We start from the raw sequence: 19,639 nt of genomic DNA, 5'->3' as shown, positions 1-19,639 counted from the left end.
GTTGAGTTGAGTTAAGTGGTACACGCATGCAAGAGGAAGCGAGAACCAAGAAGTATGCATGATTGTTTAAGATATTATAAAACTCTTGACCTGTCCGATATATGGCTTGAAGCTAATAGTGAAGTGTAGATTTGAATGATCATTGACAAGGAGTCTCTGTGGTCCATTAAGTATTATTGGAAGGAACTTCTATCCATTATTTTGGAGTTGAAGCTGAGAATATCGCACCAATTTAAAGAGGCAAATCAGGTGGCTGATTCCCTTGAAAAACGTTGCTTGCCAGAGGAAAGGAAACCATAAGTCTTGGAAGTGGTGTAACCTTCCTAGAAGGGCTAGGGCAGCTTCAAGATGTGATACCCTGGGAATCCCCAGTATTCGTTACAAGATGAGTTTTTCTTTTCTTTATCTTGGGTCTGAGGTAGGCAGCATGTCCCCCTCTTGTATTTTCTCTTTCTATTAATAAAATTTACAGGCATGGATTCCTAGATAAATTTATAGGCCTGTGGGAACATCCCCAAGCACTTCGCTATGCCCCAACGCAAGAACTATCACCTTCTCACCTCTATGCACATCATGAGATGTATGACCCTATGCAAGTACTTCCCATCCTTTTATCCATAGGTTTTCGAACAAAAAACTAAAGAAAAAACTTGTAAGCTTGCTTTAGACAATCCCGCTTAATGTGACCATATTCCTTGCAACAATAACATTGAGCCCATTCCGCTGACCTTGGATCTTGACCTGCCTTTTCCTTATCCCCTGTCAGGCGATCACTCTCTTTGATTCCCACCATTAACAACCGGCACATGCTCTTGAATTTCAGCAAGAGCAGTTTTCTTCCATATCTCAATCTATTAGATGTTAGATTTAGAAGAGAAAGAAGAAGGGAACAAGAGGCTTTGACAGAATCGTATGCGGGAGAGAGAGAGAGAGAATACACTAAGCATCTCCCTTTTATCCATAGGGTTTCCAACAAAAAACTAAAGAAAAAACTTGTAAGCTTGCTTTAGACAATCCCGCTTAATGTGACCATATTCCTTGCAACAATAACATTGAGCCCATTCCGCTGACCCTAGATCTTGACCTGCCTTTTCTTTATCCCCTGTCAGGCGATCATTCTCTTTGATTCCCACCATTAACAACCGGCACATGCACTTGAATTTCAGCAAGAGCAGTTTTCTTCCATATCTCAATCTATTAGATGTTAGATTTAGCAGAGAAAGAAGATGGGAACAAGAGGCTTTGAGAGAATCGTATGCGGGAGAGAGAGAGAGAGAATACACTAAGCATCTCCCCCAATACGTATATATATTTTGAAAGACAAAAATGCCACTAAGTGGGCGTCAATACATTTAACACTCCCCCTCAAGCTAGAAAGTATATATCATACATTCCAAGCTTGTTACAAGAACCTTTCAATTTTGCACATCCCAATGGTTTGGTAAACATATCTGGAAGTTGATCTGCAAATCGGGTAAACACTGTGCAAATTTCACCACTCTGAATTCGATTACGAATGAAGTGGCAATCAACTTCAGTATGCTTGGTTCGTTCATGGAACACTAGATTCGTTGCAATATGAATTGCTGCTCTATTGTCACAATACAACTGTGAATGTGAACCCAATCTCTGATAAGAATGAGCGAAGCCATATTATCTCCCCACTCGTATTGAGATAGCTCTATATTCGGCTTCTACACTTGACTTGGACACGTCTTTCTTTTTACTTCTCCACGACACTAGATTACCTCCGACAAATGTGCAATATCCGGTCGTTGATCTCCTGTCAGCAGGAGATCCTGCCGAATCCACATCACTGAATCCTTCTACCTTTTCATGTCCATATTTTCTGAAGCACAGACCTTTACCTAGCTTACACTTTAAATATTTGATGATTTGGATGACAGCGGCCCAGTGGGAAGTACGTGGAGCACTCATAAAGCGACTAACCATACCAATTGCAAATGATGTCTGGACAGGTGACAGTAAAAAGATTAGTTTCCCAACCTATCTTCTATATCGACCAAAATCATTCAGCAACTCTCCTTGATCAGGAAGAAGTTTAACATTTGGATCCATAAGGAAAGCCATAGGTTTCACCCCCATTGAGCCTGTCTTCTTTAAAATATCCAACACATATTTCCTTTGTGACAATCAGAGACCATGACGAGAGTGAGCAACCTCAATACCAAGAAAGTATCTAAGCTGACTCAGATTTTTAGTAGAAAATTCACCTTGGAGAAAGGACTTCAGATTGTGTATGCCAGACTTGTAATCTCCTGTAATTACAATGTCATCAACATACACTATTAGGAGAATATATCCAGAACTAGATTTGTGACTAAACACAGAATGATCAACAACACACTGCTTCAACCCAAAACGCAAAACTGCAGCACTAAATCGTCCAAACAAAGCCCTGGGCGATTGCTTGAGTCCATAAATCTCCTTCTGAAGACGGCATCCTGATGAGCACATTTCCCCCTGAGCAACATACCCAGGAATATAGAGGCCAACCACAATTAACTGCCAGAGAAATCAATATACGAACCGACGGAATCTTAGCAACCGGCAAAAACGTCTCCTGATAATCAACCCCGAACGTTTGAGTGTACTCTTTAGCGACAAAGTGGGCTTTGAGACGCTCGATAGACCCATCTGGAAGGTACTTAATGGCAAAGGCCCAACGACACCCAACAGTCTGTGCACCAGAAGGAAGAGCAACCAACCGCCACATTTTATTTGAGTGAAGTACATCCATCTCAGCATCCATAGCAATTCTCCATCCCGGATGATTCAAAGCATCTGTAACAAACTTAGGCAAACTAAACGAAGACATACTAGAAACAAAGGACCAAAAGGAAGGTGAGAGATGGTCATAAGAAACCAAATTAGATATAGGATGAGCTATGCTATGAGATCAAGTACGGATGCAATTGGTGAATCATGAGTAGGAGAACAAGTACCTGAAGGCTGACAATCCGACTGCGGAAGAGGATCAGTGGCGGGGACGGCGCTTCTTCAGCCGTAGAATGAACAACCTGGCGAGGTCCTTGAGTAGTTTACAGTTCAGAACCCTTAGAAGCCATAGGATGAGCTATGCTATGAGATCAAGTACGGATGCAATTGGTGAATCATGAGTACGAGAACAAGTACTTGAAGGCTGACAATCCGACTGCGGAAGAGGATCAGTGGCGGAGATGGCGCTTCTTCAGCCGTAGAATGAACAACCTGGCGAGGTCTCCGAGTAGTTTACAGTTCAAAACCCTTAGAAGCCATAGGAGGATCCTTTGGAAGATCACGAACTGCCACAGGGGCTGGTAGAGGCGGAGCCATCATAATAGGGACAAGCAGGCTAGTGATGTCAGCAGGTAATGGAGAACTTGTGGTCGGCAAATAACGCTGGTCCTCAAAGAACGTGACATCTGCAGAGACATCTTTCTAAGACGAGGACATATCTTTCTAAGACGAGGACTCTAATAATCACTCTAATCGTGATCTAACAACAACACCCACGATCGCTCCAGCCGCGACTCAACTGATCGCTCCAACCACTGCTCCGATACTACTTGTTAAGAAAATCCATCAGGAAAATCCCTCCAATTGTGAAAAGATAAACTAAACCACAAGATGAACACCAAGATTTTACGTGATTCGACCAAGATGCCTACATCCACGGGCGAGAACAAGATCTGCACTCAACTCAACCCAACAAAGCCTTTGTCCCAAACTACGTGATTCAACCAAGATGCCTACATCCACGGGCGAGAACAAGATCTTCACTGAGAAATAAAAATACAATGACTACAACAGGATTACGCAAACCAAGAAAGTCACTATCCACAAGAGCAAGCCAAGAAAAAACCGAAGAGAAAGTCAAGAGTACCCCAAGAAAGAACCCGAAGAGAAAACCCAAGAAAACTCTCTCTCTCTCTCTCTCTCTCTCTCTCTCTCTCTCTCTCTCTCTCATTCACACCCAAGCTGCTTCCCTCGCTCGAGAGATTAGAGGCCTTTTATCCATAGGTTTTTCCAAAAAACCTAAGAAAAAAATCTTGTTTCCTATTTTTTATTCCCATCACAAGACGTGGGAAACAACGCACTTTACCAACGCCAAGAATATGAGCCAGAATGGGTTCAAACTCCCCATTCAAGCCTGAAAGCAGTTCATAAATCGTTTTGGTTTCTTAATATTTCTTAAGGTGTTCAACATCCAATATACACTGAAGCTTCACATCATCATAAAATACCAACGAAGATATAAAGAATTCCACCCATTACGAACAAGATCTAAAGACTAAACTCCCCTCAATTGTCAATGTAAAATATTCAAATATAAAAATATATCATGAGTCAAATAACACATATTATCAACTTAGAAAAAATAAATCAAATGAAGAACTAATATCAACAAACAATAAACTGTGTTTACAACTTGGATACAAATGAACAAAATAGGCCTTGAGAAAAATGGGGCTTCAAATTGAACTGCACCCAACTAGTGTCATTCAACAAATGTTTTTCAAGCAGTTTAAGTGATACGTACACCAAATAAGTAAAGTAGATACAAGAGCACTTGCAGCTGAATCAAATGTGAATCGTTGGAACAGAACCGTGATTATTGGCTCTGATAAGAAACATATCGATGATGTAATGGGTAGGACCAAAGCCTGTAAACCAAAAGTCAAACATAGCCATAATTATGCCACATGTATTAGACTATCATACAGAAATTTCAACATCATATAGTTAATGATGTGATTACAGTTACGAGTAATATACCTTTAATCAAGTTAACGCTATGTTAAGGTTTAGAGTTTCCTTTAAGATTGAATGGAAATTTAGGTTAAGAATCTTTGTGACTTCTTTTGGTTAGGTTAAGAATCTTTGTGACCTCTTTTGGTTATAGAACTGGATAAAGTTGTGGAAGAAGTGAGGACAACAATATTAATCTCTTATAGGCAATCTTGTGAACACTTCAAGCAACTGGCTCTAAAACAATCAGTAGCTTCTCGATCTAACAGCTTATTCATGAAAATGCATGGCACAAATAAATATTGAAAAAACGCATTACAAAAGTTTTATATTTTAGAAGTACAGATTTAAATTTGTCATTAAAATACCTATATAACTTTTCTACTTATGAACATGCTATTTAATCACCATTTAAATATAGAAAGCATGAAATATCACAAAGTTTTGCTTGAAAATTGGTGCCAAGGCATGCAAATCTGAAACAAATGTGATTCCAAAAAACTGCATAATACCCTTTGGATGCATCCATAATATTTAAAATACCATTTAATATATGATTTGTGGACCCAAACACGAGTGTCGTGTGTCGACACGGGCACAGAGTATTAGACATAGAAACCACGCAAAATTTAGAACAGGGGACACAGCTAAAACATAAACTCTCACTCTCTCTCTCTCTCTCTCTCTCTCTCTCTCTCTCTCTCTAGATATATATATGTATATATATAAAACATAAAGTCTCTCTCTCTCTCTCTCTCTCTCTCTCTCTCTCTCTCTCTCTCTCTCTCTCTCTCTCTCTCTATATATATATATATATATATATAGAGAGAGAGAGAGAGAGAGAGACAGAGACAGAGAGAAAACAGTTTCTACACACAAGTGTAAATAAGTTATCTACACACTAGCTTAAAATACAGTAGGGGCCCACATTGTTTGGGTGATCCAAACCATTCATTTGATTGGCCCTCGCATAGATAGGGTGTCCACAAAAAATCAGCTCCATAGGATCATCCCAACCCTACGATTTGTGGAGGTAAACTAGACGTGTATAAACCTTCACAAATCTGTTCATTTTTTGCCTCCACGGTTCGAAGGGTTACGATGATCCTATGAAGCTGATTTTTTGGGCACACCCTATCTATGTGAGGGCCCATCAAATGAATGCTTTGGATCACCCAAACAATGTGGGCCCCCACTGTATTTTAAGCTAGTGTGTAGATAACATATCTGCATTAGTGTGTAGAAACCGTTTTCTCATATATATATATATATATATATATATATATATGATTTGATGACACAATAGGATACAATGGATATAATATTGGAGTAAGAGTTTGTTTAGAATTTAGGTTGAGGAGATGGATGTGGATCGAGGGACAGGTGCCACCTTTACAGCTTTAATTCCTATAGTGTCGGGCACGGCAAAGATCTAAGACATTTGCCCAATTAGCCTTGCCGGTTGCTTGTATAAAGTGTTGGCATAGGTTTTAGCCGAACGCATAAAAGTGGTGCTCCCAAAAGTTATCTCAATTAATCCATGTGCCTTTGTTAGCTAGAGGCAAATCTTGGACTACTCTCTAATTGCCAATGAAGCAGTGGATTATTTATCCAAATCCAGAATCAGGCCAATGGTATGTGAATTGGATATGGAAAAAAGCATACAATAGGGTAGAGTGGCAATGCTTGGACAACTTGTTGGTGAGAATGGTTGTGTTTCCTCAGCATGGTTCCTGTCCTCATTAATGGTTCTCCCAAGGGTTTCTTCAAATTCTCCAGGGGCTTGCACCAAGGGGATCGCTTTATCCCTTCCTCTTTGCAGTGTAGCGGAGACCTTGAGTCGCCTTTTGCAAAAAGGAAAGTACAAAGGGTTAATTAACGGCTTCAAGGTGGGCCAGAATGGAGTTGAGGTGCCCCATCTTCAGTTTGCCGATGATACTTTGCTGTTTTGCTCTCCCCATAGCTCAAAAATATTAAATCTCAAGGCTATTCTTAGATGCTATGAATTGGTCACAGGGCAAATATCTAATTTCAATAAATCTAGAATCTTTACAATTAACACGGACGAGTCAATGGCTCTTGATTTAGCTAGTATTATAGGTTGCCCCATGGATAAGTTTCTGACTACATATCTCAGTCTACCTTTGGGGGAAGGGAAACCTAAAAAGTTGTCTGGGGACCCTATAGTGGAAAGAATTGATAGAAGACTAAGTACCTGGAAGATGATCTTGTATCTAAGGGTAGGGGTGCAACTTGGGTCGGGTCGGGTTGAGCTTTTACAAAAATGAATAGGAATCAACCCAAACCCAACCCGATTTTAAGGTAAAAGCTCAACTCAAATTCAAAAAACTCGACCCGAGTTGCACCCCTCTCTAGGGGTCGCAGACTTACTCTAATCAAGGCAGTCTTGGCTAACATTCCCATATACCATCTCTCTTTATTTAAGTGCCTCATCAGTGTTGCGTTGGCATACAATTGATTCAGAGGAGATTTTTGTGGGGCGGGTCAAGTAGTAAAAGGGCATTTCCCTAGTGAGATGGGAGGAAGTTTGCCAATCCATTAAAGGGGAAGGTTCAGGGATAAGAAGAATTGAGGAAATGAACCTTCCTCTCCTGGGAAAGTGGCTATGGAGATTTGGCGAGGAACGATCTCAACTCTGGGCAAAGGTGATAGAAAACAAATATGGGGCTGAGCCTGGGCACTAGGATCCTACCAATGATTTTAGAAGGAATTTTTTTGACAGAGAACTTCCTATGGTGATGAGATTGTTCGAGGTTCTGGAAGCTTGCTATATCCGTTCTTCTGGGGAAGATAAGAGGATGTGGATCTGGGATTTTACTGGGGTCTTCACTATCAAATCTTTCTACAACCATCTGGTGACGTGCCCTGAATCCCCTATTGAACCAAAAAGTTTGGAAGATTCAAGCTCCACCAGGAGTTTGTACCTTTAGCTGGGCCGCTATTCGAGATCGGATCCAAACGATTGACTTTCTAAGCGTGGAATGTTGTTAGTTGATCATTGTCCTTTATGCTTAGCGGCAGGGGGAACAGTGGATCATATTGTTATCCACTGTGTCGATTTGTGTCAGCCTATGATCTTTGGGAAGGATGGCAGGAGATTTGTCTTATTGTGGATCATTGAAGCCATATTGCACAGGCGTGGCATCCTCCTGCTAATGTGATGTTGAAACTAAATTTTGATGGCTCTAGCCTAGGCAACCGAGGACATGCAGGCAAAGGAAAAGTCCTCAGGGATCACAGAGGAGATGTTATTTGAGCGTTTTCAGGGTCTATCGATGTAGCAGACGCTAGTGAAGCCGAAGTTAGAGCTGTTCATCAAGGGATTCCGAGGTTGGACAAAGAATTGATAGACAAAGTTACCGTGGAAAGGGGATTCTCTTAACACTATCTGTTGGCTAAGGAGATCATCGGTTCCTCTTTGGAGGTTCACTTAGTTTTTTTATGAGATGTTGGATAACATTGGTGGTTCTTCGATAATGTTTGACCATTAAGAAGATCGGCTAACAAGTCGGCAGATTGATTAGCTAGGGCTTGGGTAGATAGACCTTTTGTAATACCTTACCCCACCATGGGTCGATTTCGTGTTTGATTGTTGATCTTGGACATTGGATCTTCCGATCAACGGTTTGGATAGCAAAAATCACTTTGAGAGGAGACCGATGGCCGTTAGAACCTTTCGAGCCGTTGGATCTTTGTTTGGATCATTCTAGTCGCCCATTGAGCTAGAGTAGATCTCAAATCCTTGCTTGCTTGTATTTTTCTCCCTTGATCCCTTGAAGAACATGATAATGGGGAGATCGACTGCTCTTGTCATACTCCCAAAATTTGTACTAGACTTGAAATTTCCTTGGAATCAATTATCCTTGAACTTTTCCTTAATTTTCCATGAATTCCATTTCCATGGAAAATTTTGTTTCCCTCCACAACCGGGGGATGGGGGGGGTGATTTTTTTTAAAGAAGGGAATATTCTTTAGATCTTTGAGATTTGCCCATAAGGCAAATCTCCATTGGTTGACTTTTCTTCACGATAGCTTGGCTTGCACATCCCTTGGTTAGGAAAGGTCTTTGAATTTCAAATTTTAGAGGGAAACCTAAATGGAAATAGATTCATTCTAGCTTTTACTTACTATCCAAGCATCTTGATTTAAGGAAATCCTAGCAAAAATCTTATATATGATTAAGGAATCATTATTTATATCTTAGATGCTCCCAAAAAGGGAGAACCCTAAATTCGTCCACCCCCTCTTGATAAAGAAAATGTGAGAGAAAGAGAGAGGAAAGAAGAAGTTTGGGTGTGGAGGTTTGACCTTTGTGACTTGAGCATCTTCAACCTTCAAGCAAAACAGTAAGTGCCCTAGCTTGATTTTAGTTACATAGAATTAATGATTTAGATTCATCCATCCGTTCTAAATGGATCAAATGATTTTGTATATTAATTAGTCGTAAATAAATTCAATGATTTTAGTATATTCAACGGTTCTATATAGACTAATGATTTGTGTGTATTCATCAGTTTCACATAGCCTAAATGAATTTTGTGTATTCATCAGTCTCACATAGCCTAAATGATTTTTGTGTATTCATCAGTTTCACGTAGCCTAAATGATTTGTGTTTATTGACTTATTGATACGTTTCCATAGACTAAATGATTTTTTTGTATATTCATCTGTTTCGCAAGAGCAAATAATTTTTGTATATTCGTCAGTTTCATAGACTAAATAATTTTTGTATATTCACCAGTTTCCATAGACTAAATGATTTTTGTATATTCATCTGTTTCGCATAGACTAAACGATTTTGTATATTCATCAGTTTCCATAGACTAAATGAATTTTTGTACAATCATCATTTTAGCAGACTATATAACTTTGTATATTCATCAGTTTCCATAGACTGTATGATTTTATTTTATTTTGCATTCATCAGTTTCGCACAGACTAAATGTTTTTTGTATATTCGTCAGTTTCCATAGACTAAATAATTTGGGAGATTTTGACCCCCTCAGCAGTACGCATTCGCCCCCCTTATAACATGAACAGTGGGCAACTTTTACGCCTTTTGATGTCAAATCACGTTAAAAGGGGGGCCAATGCATACTGCACGGGGTGAAAATATCATCGCCCGATAAAGTTTGTATATTCAACAGTTTCCATAGACTAGATGATTTTTGTATATTCATCTGTTTCGCATAGACTAAATGATTTTTGTATATTCAACAGTTTCCATAGACTAGATGATTTTTGTATATTCAACAGTTTCCATAGACTAGATGATTTTTGTATATTCATCTGTTTCGCATAGGGTAAATGATTTTTGTATATTCATCAGTTTCCATAGACTAAATGATTTTTTTTTTTTATATTCATCTGTTTCGCATAGAGCAAATGATTTTTGTAAATTCATCAGTTTCCCACAGAATAAATGATTTTTGTATATTCATCTGTTTCACATAGACTAAACGATTTTGTATATTCATCAGTTTCCATAGACTAAATGATTTTTTGTACAATCATCAGTTTGGCATAGACTAAATGACTTTGGATCATCATTTTCTATGGACTAAATGATTTTTTTTTGTATTCATCAGTTTCGCACAGACTAAATGGTTTTTGTATATTTGTCATTTTCCATAGACTAAATAATTTTTGCATATTCAACAGTTTCCATAGACTAAATGATTTTTGTATATTCATCTGTTTCGCACAGACTAAACGATTTTTGTATGTTCATCAACTTCAATAGACTAAATGATTTTTTTTTGTATACTCATCTGTTCCGCATAGAGCAAATGATTTTTGTATATTCGTTAGTTTCTATATACTAAATAATTTTTCCATATTCATCGGTTTCAATAAACTACATGATTTTTGTTTATTCATCTGTTTCACAGAGACTAAACAATGTGTAAAAGAGGGTTCATGATCAGGCTGCTGTATGCTGTCCTGACAGTGTTCCTAGGATTTGAAGTAAGAAAACCAAGTTTTAGAAATCTCTCCCGCATCCTGAGATTTCTAAAACCTGGAAACATGGGATGATCTGCTACTCTCTCGCTGACGGAAAGAAGGGCGAGAAATCATAAAGCGAGAAATCTGCTTCTTCTCAACTACAATTTTGAAGAAATCCTGGATTCTAAAATCCGTGTATCCAAACAGCCCCTAAATGATTTTATTTTATTTTTTTGTATATTCATCTTTTTCGCATAGAGCAAATGATGTTTGTATATTCATCAGTTTCACATAGACTAAATGATTTGTGTATATTCATCGATTTCCATAGACTATATTCATCCGTTTCACATAGACTGATAATTTTGTATATTCATCAGTTTCACATAGACTAATGATTTTGTATATTCATCAGTTTCACATAGACTAAATGATTTTGTATATTCATTAGTTTCACAGACTAAATGATTTTCGCACATTCAACAGTTCCACGTAGACCAAATGTGTTTCGTATATTCATCAGATCCACATAGATTAAGTAATCTTCGTATATTCATTAGTTTTACATAAATCAAGTGATTTTGTACAGTTATATCTTTGCACTTTAAGAGAATCAAATGATTTTCGTATTCATTGTATTCGTCAGCTCTAAAGTTGGGTGTGTGAAACTTAGAAAGTGTGTGTGGTGTCAGTAGGTCATCGCAAGTTCTACAGATCTCATAACTCGAAAAGGCAGGTGACAACTAGACTTGGTTGAGTATTACTTACAATGTAGGTTTGGTATATGCAATTTAAACTAAATGTAATAGTTCAAGCACATAGGGCAATTGAGTTGCCACTTTCAACCTTTAACCATTCATTATTAATCCATTCAAAAGAAATTTTTCATTTAAAAATGTGAATGGAGGAATATCAGACAAAAGATATACCAAATGAAGTGAATATGGTCTGATATGAAAATGCACACGGATTCAAAATAGAAGAGTGAATACCATATCCAAGGCAAATAATGGAACATGTATATATGTGAATAGGATAAAAATAAAGTTCTGTATACATGAACCAAAAATGGAAGAGAATTTAACCATTAAAACTCAACTTATAATATCATGATTTCTCTCTCAAAGAACTTATCATGTATATGAGATGTCTAAATTGAATCATACATGATAAGAACAATCAAACATAGACATGCGATATGTAAGTGTATGGCACATCTATGTTTGAGGATGGGCATAGAAGAAGTGAATTATTGTAGAGCACTTCTACGACCCATGAAACTGCAAAGGATATGCTTATAAAGGATAGGTATAATGAATGACAAGCATATACCTTGCAAGGAAGGTTGTTAAGGAAGCCTTGGACATGATTAACAATCCTCTTAGAATTGGCAGATCTGTTAATTTTCGAGATGATAAATGTGGCATTTGGAAATCTCTCAAAAGAAGTAAAACTGAACTGTGCATCATCCTTTCCGGCACTCTTTTTCAAAATAATTTAGATGAGCTCTACAATACTCTACATATAGTTAGAGCTCTCACGCAAAGCCTTTTGACTCTGTCAGATGAGTTTCAGAATGACTCTCCAAGAGGGAAACGATTGAGATACAAGACTACTGATGAAAGTTTAGAAGAACTTAGATTAGTGCCTGATCTTTTCATCCTTGTCCATAATGTTGGCATCCTTAACAATCTCCCTAGTTTGAGGGACTATGTACTTGTCTTAAATCTTACTCTCTCAATCAAAATATCATCATTAAGAGGATTCAGGAAATGCATATGCCAGCCTTTAGTGATGAATAATTAATTTTCTTGGTCTCTGTTCATCCTTCACTATGGAAAGAGATAGGATTGGACAGAGGAAAATTGCGTACATCTACCATCTTATTACTTATGGCATGAATGAGAGAGACAAGTACCTTAGACAAACTGCGAAGAGCCAATTGTCTGAATTGGTCTTTTCTTTCGCAGACAAGCGAGCTGATGAGCAATGGGACATGACAAACTCAAGGATATTAAGGAAAATACTTTGCTAGCCCAAAGAACCAGCTCCCCCTCAAACAATTGTCATTGGCCTTAGATAAAATCAATAGGATAAGGCAAGACAATACACAAAGGCTATAGATATGTCTCTAAATGTATAGCCATTGGATCTTATCATAATGAAAGATGTTGTTTGCTTTTAAGAGCACATGATAAAAGACTACTTCATAGGCAATGAGATAATCAACTCAAGCACTATCCTATGAAGCAGAGTTCTAGAGATTTTTCAAACTCTAAAACAAGATACTTGTCATAGGAAATGATGAGACCATATGAGTCCATCCAAGATAAGTATGAAGCCAAAAAGGATATTTCAAGAAGACGCAGGCTAAGGGTACTTGCCAACAAAGAGACATAGTTTCAGAATTAAAGTACAGGGCAAGATCCAACTATCACACATATGAAGCAATAAAACTCTATATGAGTGAACTTATCACATGTAGTATGATACCCATATCAACCTACATATGATAAGATGGAAAGGACAGACATACCTGTAAAGCTCCCCCTTTATTAGAGACTCATACATGGTATGAATCCAAAGGGTTGTCCTAACATAAAAGCACCAGAGGATTTAAGGTGAAAGATTTACAAACCACCCTTGGGCTACAAATGCTTGATTGTTATAGGTAGTCATATGATATCAAAGGAAATGACAACCTAGCAAACCACGCTCCCCCTAAATATGTGCATATAATATATAAGTATAATATACAAGGCACATATGGCTTATCATGGTTAAGATGTTGGCTAGAAGTCAAAGTAATTAGATGTTTTAATTAAGATGAAGGTACAATCTCTCTCTTAGATAGTAAGAAGGCTAAAAGCACCAATTGAGTAGCTTTTAACTTTAAGGTTTACCACCATTACCATGAGCCAATACCATTCAGGAGAAATAACTATAAATTTTATACACATATATCAATTAAGCACAAATCTATAGAACTCAGACAAAATATGAATAGTCTATAAAGAAAATGTCTGACAAAGACATCCATCGCTCATGTAAGTGAAAGTCTATCACTTGCGGGAAAACATGAGTAAGATATGATATTTTTTAAGCCGCCATGGATAGTCTACCATGATTGGACACTAGGGCATATGGTCCAACCAACCACCATCCACAAACCATTAGATACAAGTTTATTCTACGTCAAGCAAAGTTTGACACATTTAAACTTTTCTAATTGTGGATGCTAAGTGCACAAGTAATGTGAATTTGCACTTAGGTGGATTTTTCACAAGGAAAAGAATATGATCATTAAAGCACACTAAGGATACAGATACATTCCACTAAAAGATTTCACCCTTATGGGTAACAAGATATATCAATTAAGCTCATATATTCTAGATACAAAGAATAAATCAATGAATAGAGGTATCTAGAATGATTGTGAATGATATAACAATTTAGCATAGCCCCAAAACTAATTCATTCACTAATTAGATTAGAGGGATTCTTTTGGAACTCAAATCCCTTTAGCTCCATCCAAGTTTGTTTGTGAGAGTGTACGTTTTCTTATCCAAACAAACTTGTTAGATTTCACAATTCTAAGCTTACACTCAAAATTGTGATGTCCAGATCTACCACAATGAGTACAACAGTAATGATTGGTTGATAACGAACAAATGGAATCAGAAGACTTAGAAGTATGTTTATATTTTTCTTCTTCAAGTCTTTGATTCTTAATGGAGAGTTCTTCATTTTCATATTCTTCATTTTCACAAACATGTTTACATTTTTCAATTGATTCAATGTTTGTGATTTCAAGGCTTTTAATTTCTTTCTCAAAGGCATTGCATCTTTAAAATAAGTCAATATTTTTATTTCTCAAAAAAACGCTCAATTGGATTGTCACAGATCTTTTCTCTTGTAGATTCTAAAAAATAAAATTAAAAATCTCTTTAAGAGCCTAAGTTTTGATACCACATGAAATACAGGTGTGACAACCCAAGATGGGGGTAAATTGGTCAATTAGAAATTTCAGGCTTAATTAAAAGAAGATTAAAAATTAATCCATTTAATTAAGCACTAATTAGTCTAACCCTTGTTCAAATAGGTATATCAATAAAAGCTAGGATTTAGACTTTCTAATCATGCACATTTAACTAACCCTTGTTCAAATAAATATTATAAATGCAATTAGAGTTTATATATTTAATTCAAGTGCATTTACTAACCCTTGTTGCATTAAAATAATAAACAAGTTATGGTTAGAGATTACCAATCACCAGAAATGCAAAACAAGGAAAGGAGAGAGAGAGAGACCTACTCCACTCTTCATGTCCGTGTGTGAGTTCCACTATCTCAATCCTCCTTCAAGGCCGGATCAATGAGCCATTACATGACCAAGCTTTTCCATTCTCAAGGGCCAAAGCAAAGCTCATCGGCATGAAGCCTTCGGCGAGAGGACACACCCTCATATGCCGTCTTCACCTTTCTTAATGGGCCGAAGAGGAGACCCTCGTCTTCACCTTTCTTAACGGGCTGAAAAGAAGACCATCTTCTTCACAATTCTTACCGGCTGAAGAGAAGACCCTCAATGAAGAACAAAGAAAATAAAAACTCTCATGCCTCTTGATAGGCCGATTACAACTTTGAAAGCTCACAATCACTCCAAGAAAATACAAATGTAAAGCCCTATGGAGTGCCTCTTGATAAGATGTAGAAATGGAAGACCAAAGAGGTTTTTAGCTTTTGATTAAAAACTTGGAGCTCAAAGAGAAAATAGGATTTGATCTTTCTCAAATGTTCAAAAGCTTGTAGAGATAGTTTTTATGATGTATATATAGTGTATTTGAAAATATGACCATTTCAGGTAAAACAATAAATAACTGGCTTGAAAAAGTCAAGCAGAAAATGCCCCAACGGCTAGTTTGCCCGACTGTCGCGGTCGACCGAGCCACCGCCGTTGCCCGCCCCTATCGGGTGCCCTTTTATATTTTCAAATTTCTTACCGTTCGGTCGACCGGCCTCATGGCGGTCGTCCAGCGAGGCTAACCTGTTAGCACAAAAATTCGGCTCAAAAACCTATCTCGGTCGACCGACCCACGGCGGTCGCCAGCCCAAACCCATGACGGATTGTTTCTGGATGTCCAGGGACAACTCCGCTGTCGCCCGGCTTGACCCGGTCGACCGGCCCTCCAATATCCGCCAAGTGTTGGATTTCCAGCTACTTTGTCGTGGTCGCCCGGGAGACCCCTAGTCGACCGGCCCTAGTTAAAATTCCATTTTTACTTTAAAGCTTAGGGGCTTTTGGGCCATGGTCTTTGGGCTAAAGTCCTAGGGTTTTCAAAGATGTAAAAAGTTCAGTATAAAAACCATTTGAAAACCTTTTGAAAGTGCATTTTTACATAAATTCAAGAGGACTACAAATACATTCTAAAAATAAGAACCTTGAGTCTTCTTGGAATGTCTTGGCTCCTTTGCACTTTCTTGGACTTCTTCGGCTTAAGAGTGAACTTCTTGACATTGTTTGGCTCTTGTGACTTGTCCTCCAATCTTCAATGCATGTTGAGGTACATGAGGTGTCACCATGGCATGTTCAACTCCAAGCTCCTTCTTGACACTTGCTAGGAACTTGTGGGATCTTCATGTTCGAGCTTCTTGACTTGATCATCTTCAAATGAGGATGTCTTCACTGTAGGTGCAAGCTCTTGGTTCCTTTGCTCCTCTTGATCCACAAGCCATGTGTTGTGAAGAATTGTGTAATGGCGATTATAACATGAAATTCCTGTATACAACACACAACACTTCAAAGCAACACATCAGTCCATAAATGCTAATCAATTTGATTTGCTAGCATCAAAACAAGAAGGTAAGGTGAATGATTAACCCATGGGAACCCTTGGGCATACAACACGTGTGTCAATAATAAATTTAAAGTGTCAGCTAAATCATAGCATCTAATTGACACAATAAGGAGGCCTCTCTAATTCAATCTCCATAAATAGAACCAATTTCAAGGATTTCTTGAAGTGAGAATTCAATGGCGTAAGGGTTAATGTGCATGCATCAGGGCTTCTTGGTTTGGATGGTTCTTATGTATTGTTTGTGTCTCGAAACATGGAAACAAGCACACAGTGGTTATAAGTATGTAAGAGCAATACATGGAAATCAAAAGATGCTAAAGTTTATTTATTATTATTATTGCCCATAAGTGTAGGGCTATATCAGTCTTTTTCTTTGCATTTAACTAATTGGTGGTATTTCTGTAATATGGGGGCCTTTTTAATATATAAATTATAAAATAACGTGCGAGTCATGGGGTAAGACTTAGGCCAAACTTTCTCCATGATTTTTCTCTCTCCATCTTTCTCTCTTTCTTCCTTCATCTCATATTTCCTTTTCTCCCTCTCTTAATTATTCTGTTAACATGGACCACATGGTATCATAGCAATTATCCTTAATCCAAGAGATCTTTCCTGATCTATTCTTCCGTTTTCTATACATAAAATATTTTTTTCTAAAACCGAGATGTGTCATGTGCTGATTGACCAACATGACCAAAGGGTTTCTTCCTTTTGCGAGCAGAAACCCATGTGTTTGTAAGCATTTTGGGCCTAGATGCGTCTGAATTATGTTATTCTCCATTTTTCGTTCAAATCAAAGAGGAATAGTGACAGGAATTTGTCCTATTGGTTGCTGATTTGTTGTGAGGACAGTGGGAGACTTTTCGACACTCTAAGTGTCAAGAATATAGGAGATCCGGTGTTACATTATTTTTATTTCCAGCCTATACGCGTGTGTGGAATATGATCTATAAATATTCACAAGCTTCTTGGTATCTGATCTGAAATATTTTATTTTGCCATCATGGAGAGTGGTAGTAAAACCAATAAATCAAATCTCATGGAGATGTCAGCGATATAATTTTCTCTTGGAAAATGAATGGGCCAAACTATTCTCTATGGGTTAAATCTCTGAAGGTGGGTCTAAGAGCTAGACGAAAATTAAAATTTTTAACTAAGGATAGATCTGATGAATCTGATAATGAGTCCGTGAATGGCTGGGAGAGAATAATCAAATAATGACGTAGCTATAGAATAGTGTGGACACCAAGTAACTGCAAATGCAATGTTGTTGGACACGCTAAAGTATGAGAAATGCATGAAACATACTCTTCAAATGAAAACATCCCGTGAGTCTTAGTTGCTTGGAATTATAATCTAGTTACAATAAGAAACAAATGTCTAAACAAGTATTATAACACTCTGTGTTAAGTGAGAAGAGCCGACTGTAGATCAACCCATGTCAAATGATATATACCTTTCGAAGAGACAATGAGTCGAACCTACTCAACTCAACTAAGCATTTGTCCCAAACTAGTTGGGGTCGGCTAAGGAATCCTTTAGAAAATTTTCATGAAGGTGTAAGAATCTACACTGCTCAGATTGACTGAGTCTAATCCTGACACTAGTTGGGTTCGTCTACATGGATCATTTTCATCATTTCTCTCCTATCCAAGGTCATGTTCTCTGTTATGTTCCTCGCCATCAAGTCTTTCCTCACTGTTTCTACCCAAGTTGTTTACAGTCAATCCCTACATCTTTTTACTCCATCAACTTGACACGAGTCACTTCTCACTGGTGCATCCAAAGGCCTACGTTGGATATGCGCAAACCATCTTAAGCGGTCCTCTCTCATCTTCTCCTCAATTGGTGCCACCCCAACTTTTTTACGGATGTCTTCATTTTTAATTCTATCTAATCTTGTGTGGCCGCACATCTATCTAAGCATTCGCATCTCCTCTACACTCATCTTATGCACATGCTGCTTCTTGGTGGCCCAACATTCTGAGTCGTACAGCATCGATAGCCTCACAACTCCCTTATAAAACTTTCCCTTCAACTTGGTAGGTATTTTACGGTCGCACAAAGTCATGAAGCATGCTTCCACTTCAACCAACCTGCTCTAATTATGTGCTTAACATCCTCTTCAATCTCTCCTTATGTAGGATTGAACCAAGATAGCAAAAGATATCCCTCTTAGGTACCTCATGTCCAGTCATATTTACTACATCCTCGCCCCGTCTCCTTACATTACTAAAGTTGCACTCCATATGCTCTGTCTTAGTCTTACTCAGTCTAAAACCTTTGGATTCCAAAGTAGTTCTCCATAACTCTACCTTAGCATTAACTCCTGCTTTGGTTTCGTCAATTAATACTATGTCATCTGCAAATAGCATACACGACGGCATCTCATCTTGGATACCCTCTGGGAGTTCATCCATAACTAGCAGAAAAAGATAAGGGCTTAGAGCTTATCCATTTTGTGGAAAGATTCTTTTCGAAAAGGAGCTTCACTCTCTTAATAAATTTACATTCTCGCCAAAATCACATTTGAATCTCCACACCTGCTTATCAAAATGTGGTGATGGGGCGGTTTTGATAATTTGTCAGCAGGGGGGAAATGGCGAAGGTCGTGGAAATAGGAAGTGTGGCCATGTCAATTACACCACAAAAACTGTTGGGATAAGTTTGGGGACCTTGGTTGGGCTAATCAGGTTTCTTATACGATAAAGATGATGATATGCAACGGAGTGGCTCCATTGAAAATTAGCGGCATAATTTCGTTGGTGACTCGGTTTTGCTTTCGAGTGATGAGTAGGAGAAACTCATGAATAATGTTTAGCAGCCAATGAATATTCCCATATCCACTGCTACTCAACATTTTTTCTTTCTCATAAATCACCTTATTGAGTCATTTGACAAGGGAGCCTCAAACCATATGATAGGTGAGTTCACTCTATTCTCCTTATTATAAAGTAAAAACTAAAATTAAAGACAAAAAAGAAGAAAAAACAAGGTTGAAAGAATTCATTAAGGTTGATTCATAACAACAATATTTCAACCTACGCCATTAACTAATAATGGC

At 38.0% G+C, this 19,639-nt stretch overlaps 1 protein-coding gene across 3 annotated transcripts in view; it reads right to left on the bottom strand.

The window, feature by feature from the left end:
• Positions 1-19,639, bottom strand: part of LOC143862240 (uncharacterized) — a 113,657-nt gene that overhangs the window by 13,127 nt on the left and 80,891 nt on the right. For all 3 annotated transcript variants that reach the window (XM_077373251.1, XM_077373249.1, XM_077373250.1), the window contains exon 17: positions 4,544-4,667. In XM_077373251.1, the coding sequence (XP_077229366.1) occupies positions 4,544-4,667 (124 nt within the window). The remainder of the gene's footprint in view (positions 1-4,543; positions 4,668-19,639) is intronic.

The sequence above is a fragment of the Tasmannia lanceolata genome, unplaced genomic scaffold (assembly GCF_043159265.1).
Source record: "Tasmannia lanceolata isolate RefF3 unplaced genomic scaffold, GAP_Taslan_0.1 ptg000037l, whole genome shotgun sequence".
NCBI classification, from domain to species: domain Eukaryota; kingdom Viridiplantae; phylum Streptophyta; class Magnoliopsida; order Canellales; family Winteraceae; genus Tasmannia; species Tasmannia lanceolata.
This window is presented reverse-complemented; position numbering and strand designations above follow the sequence as displayed.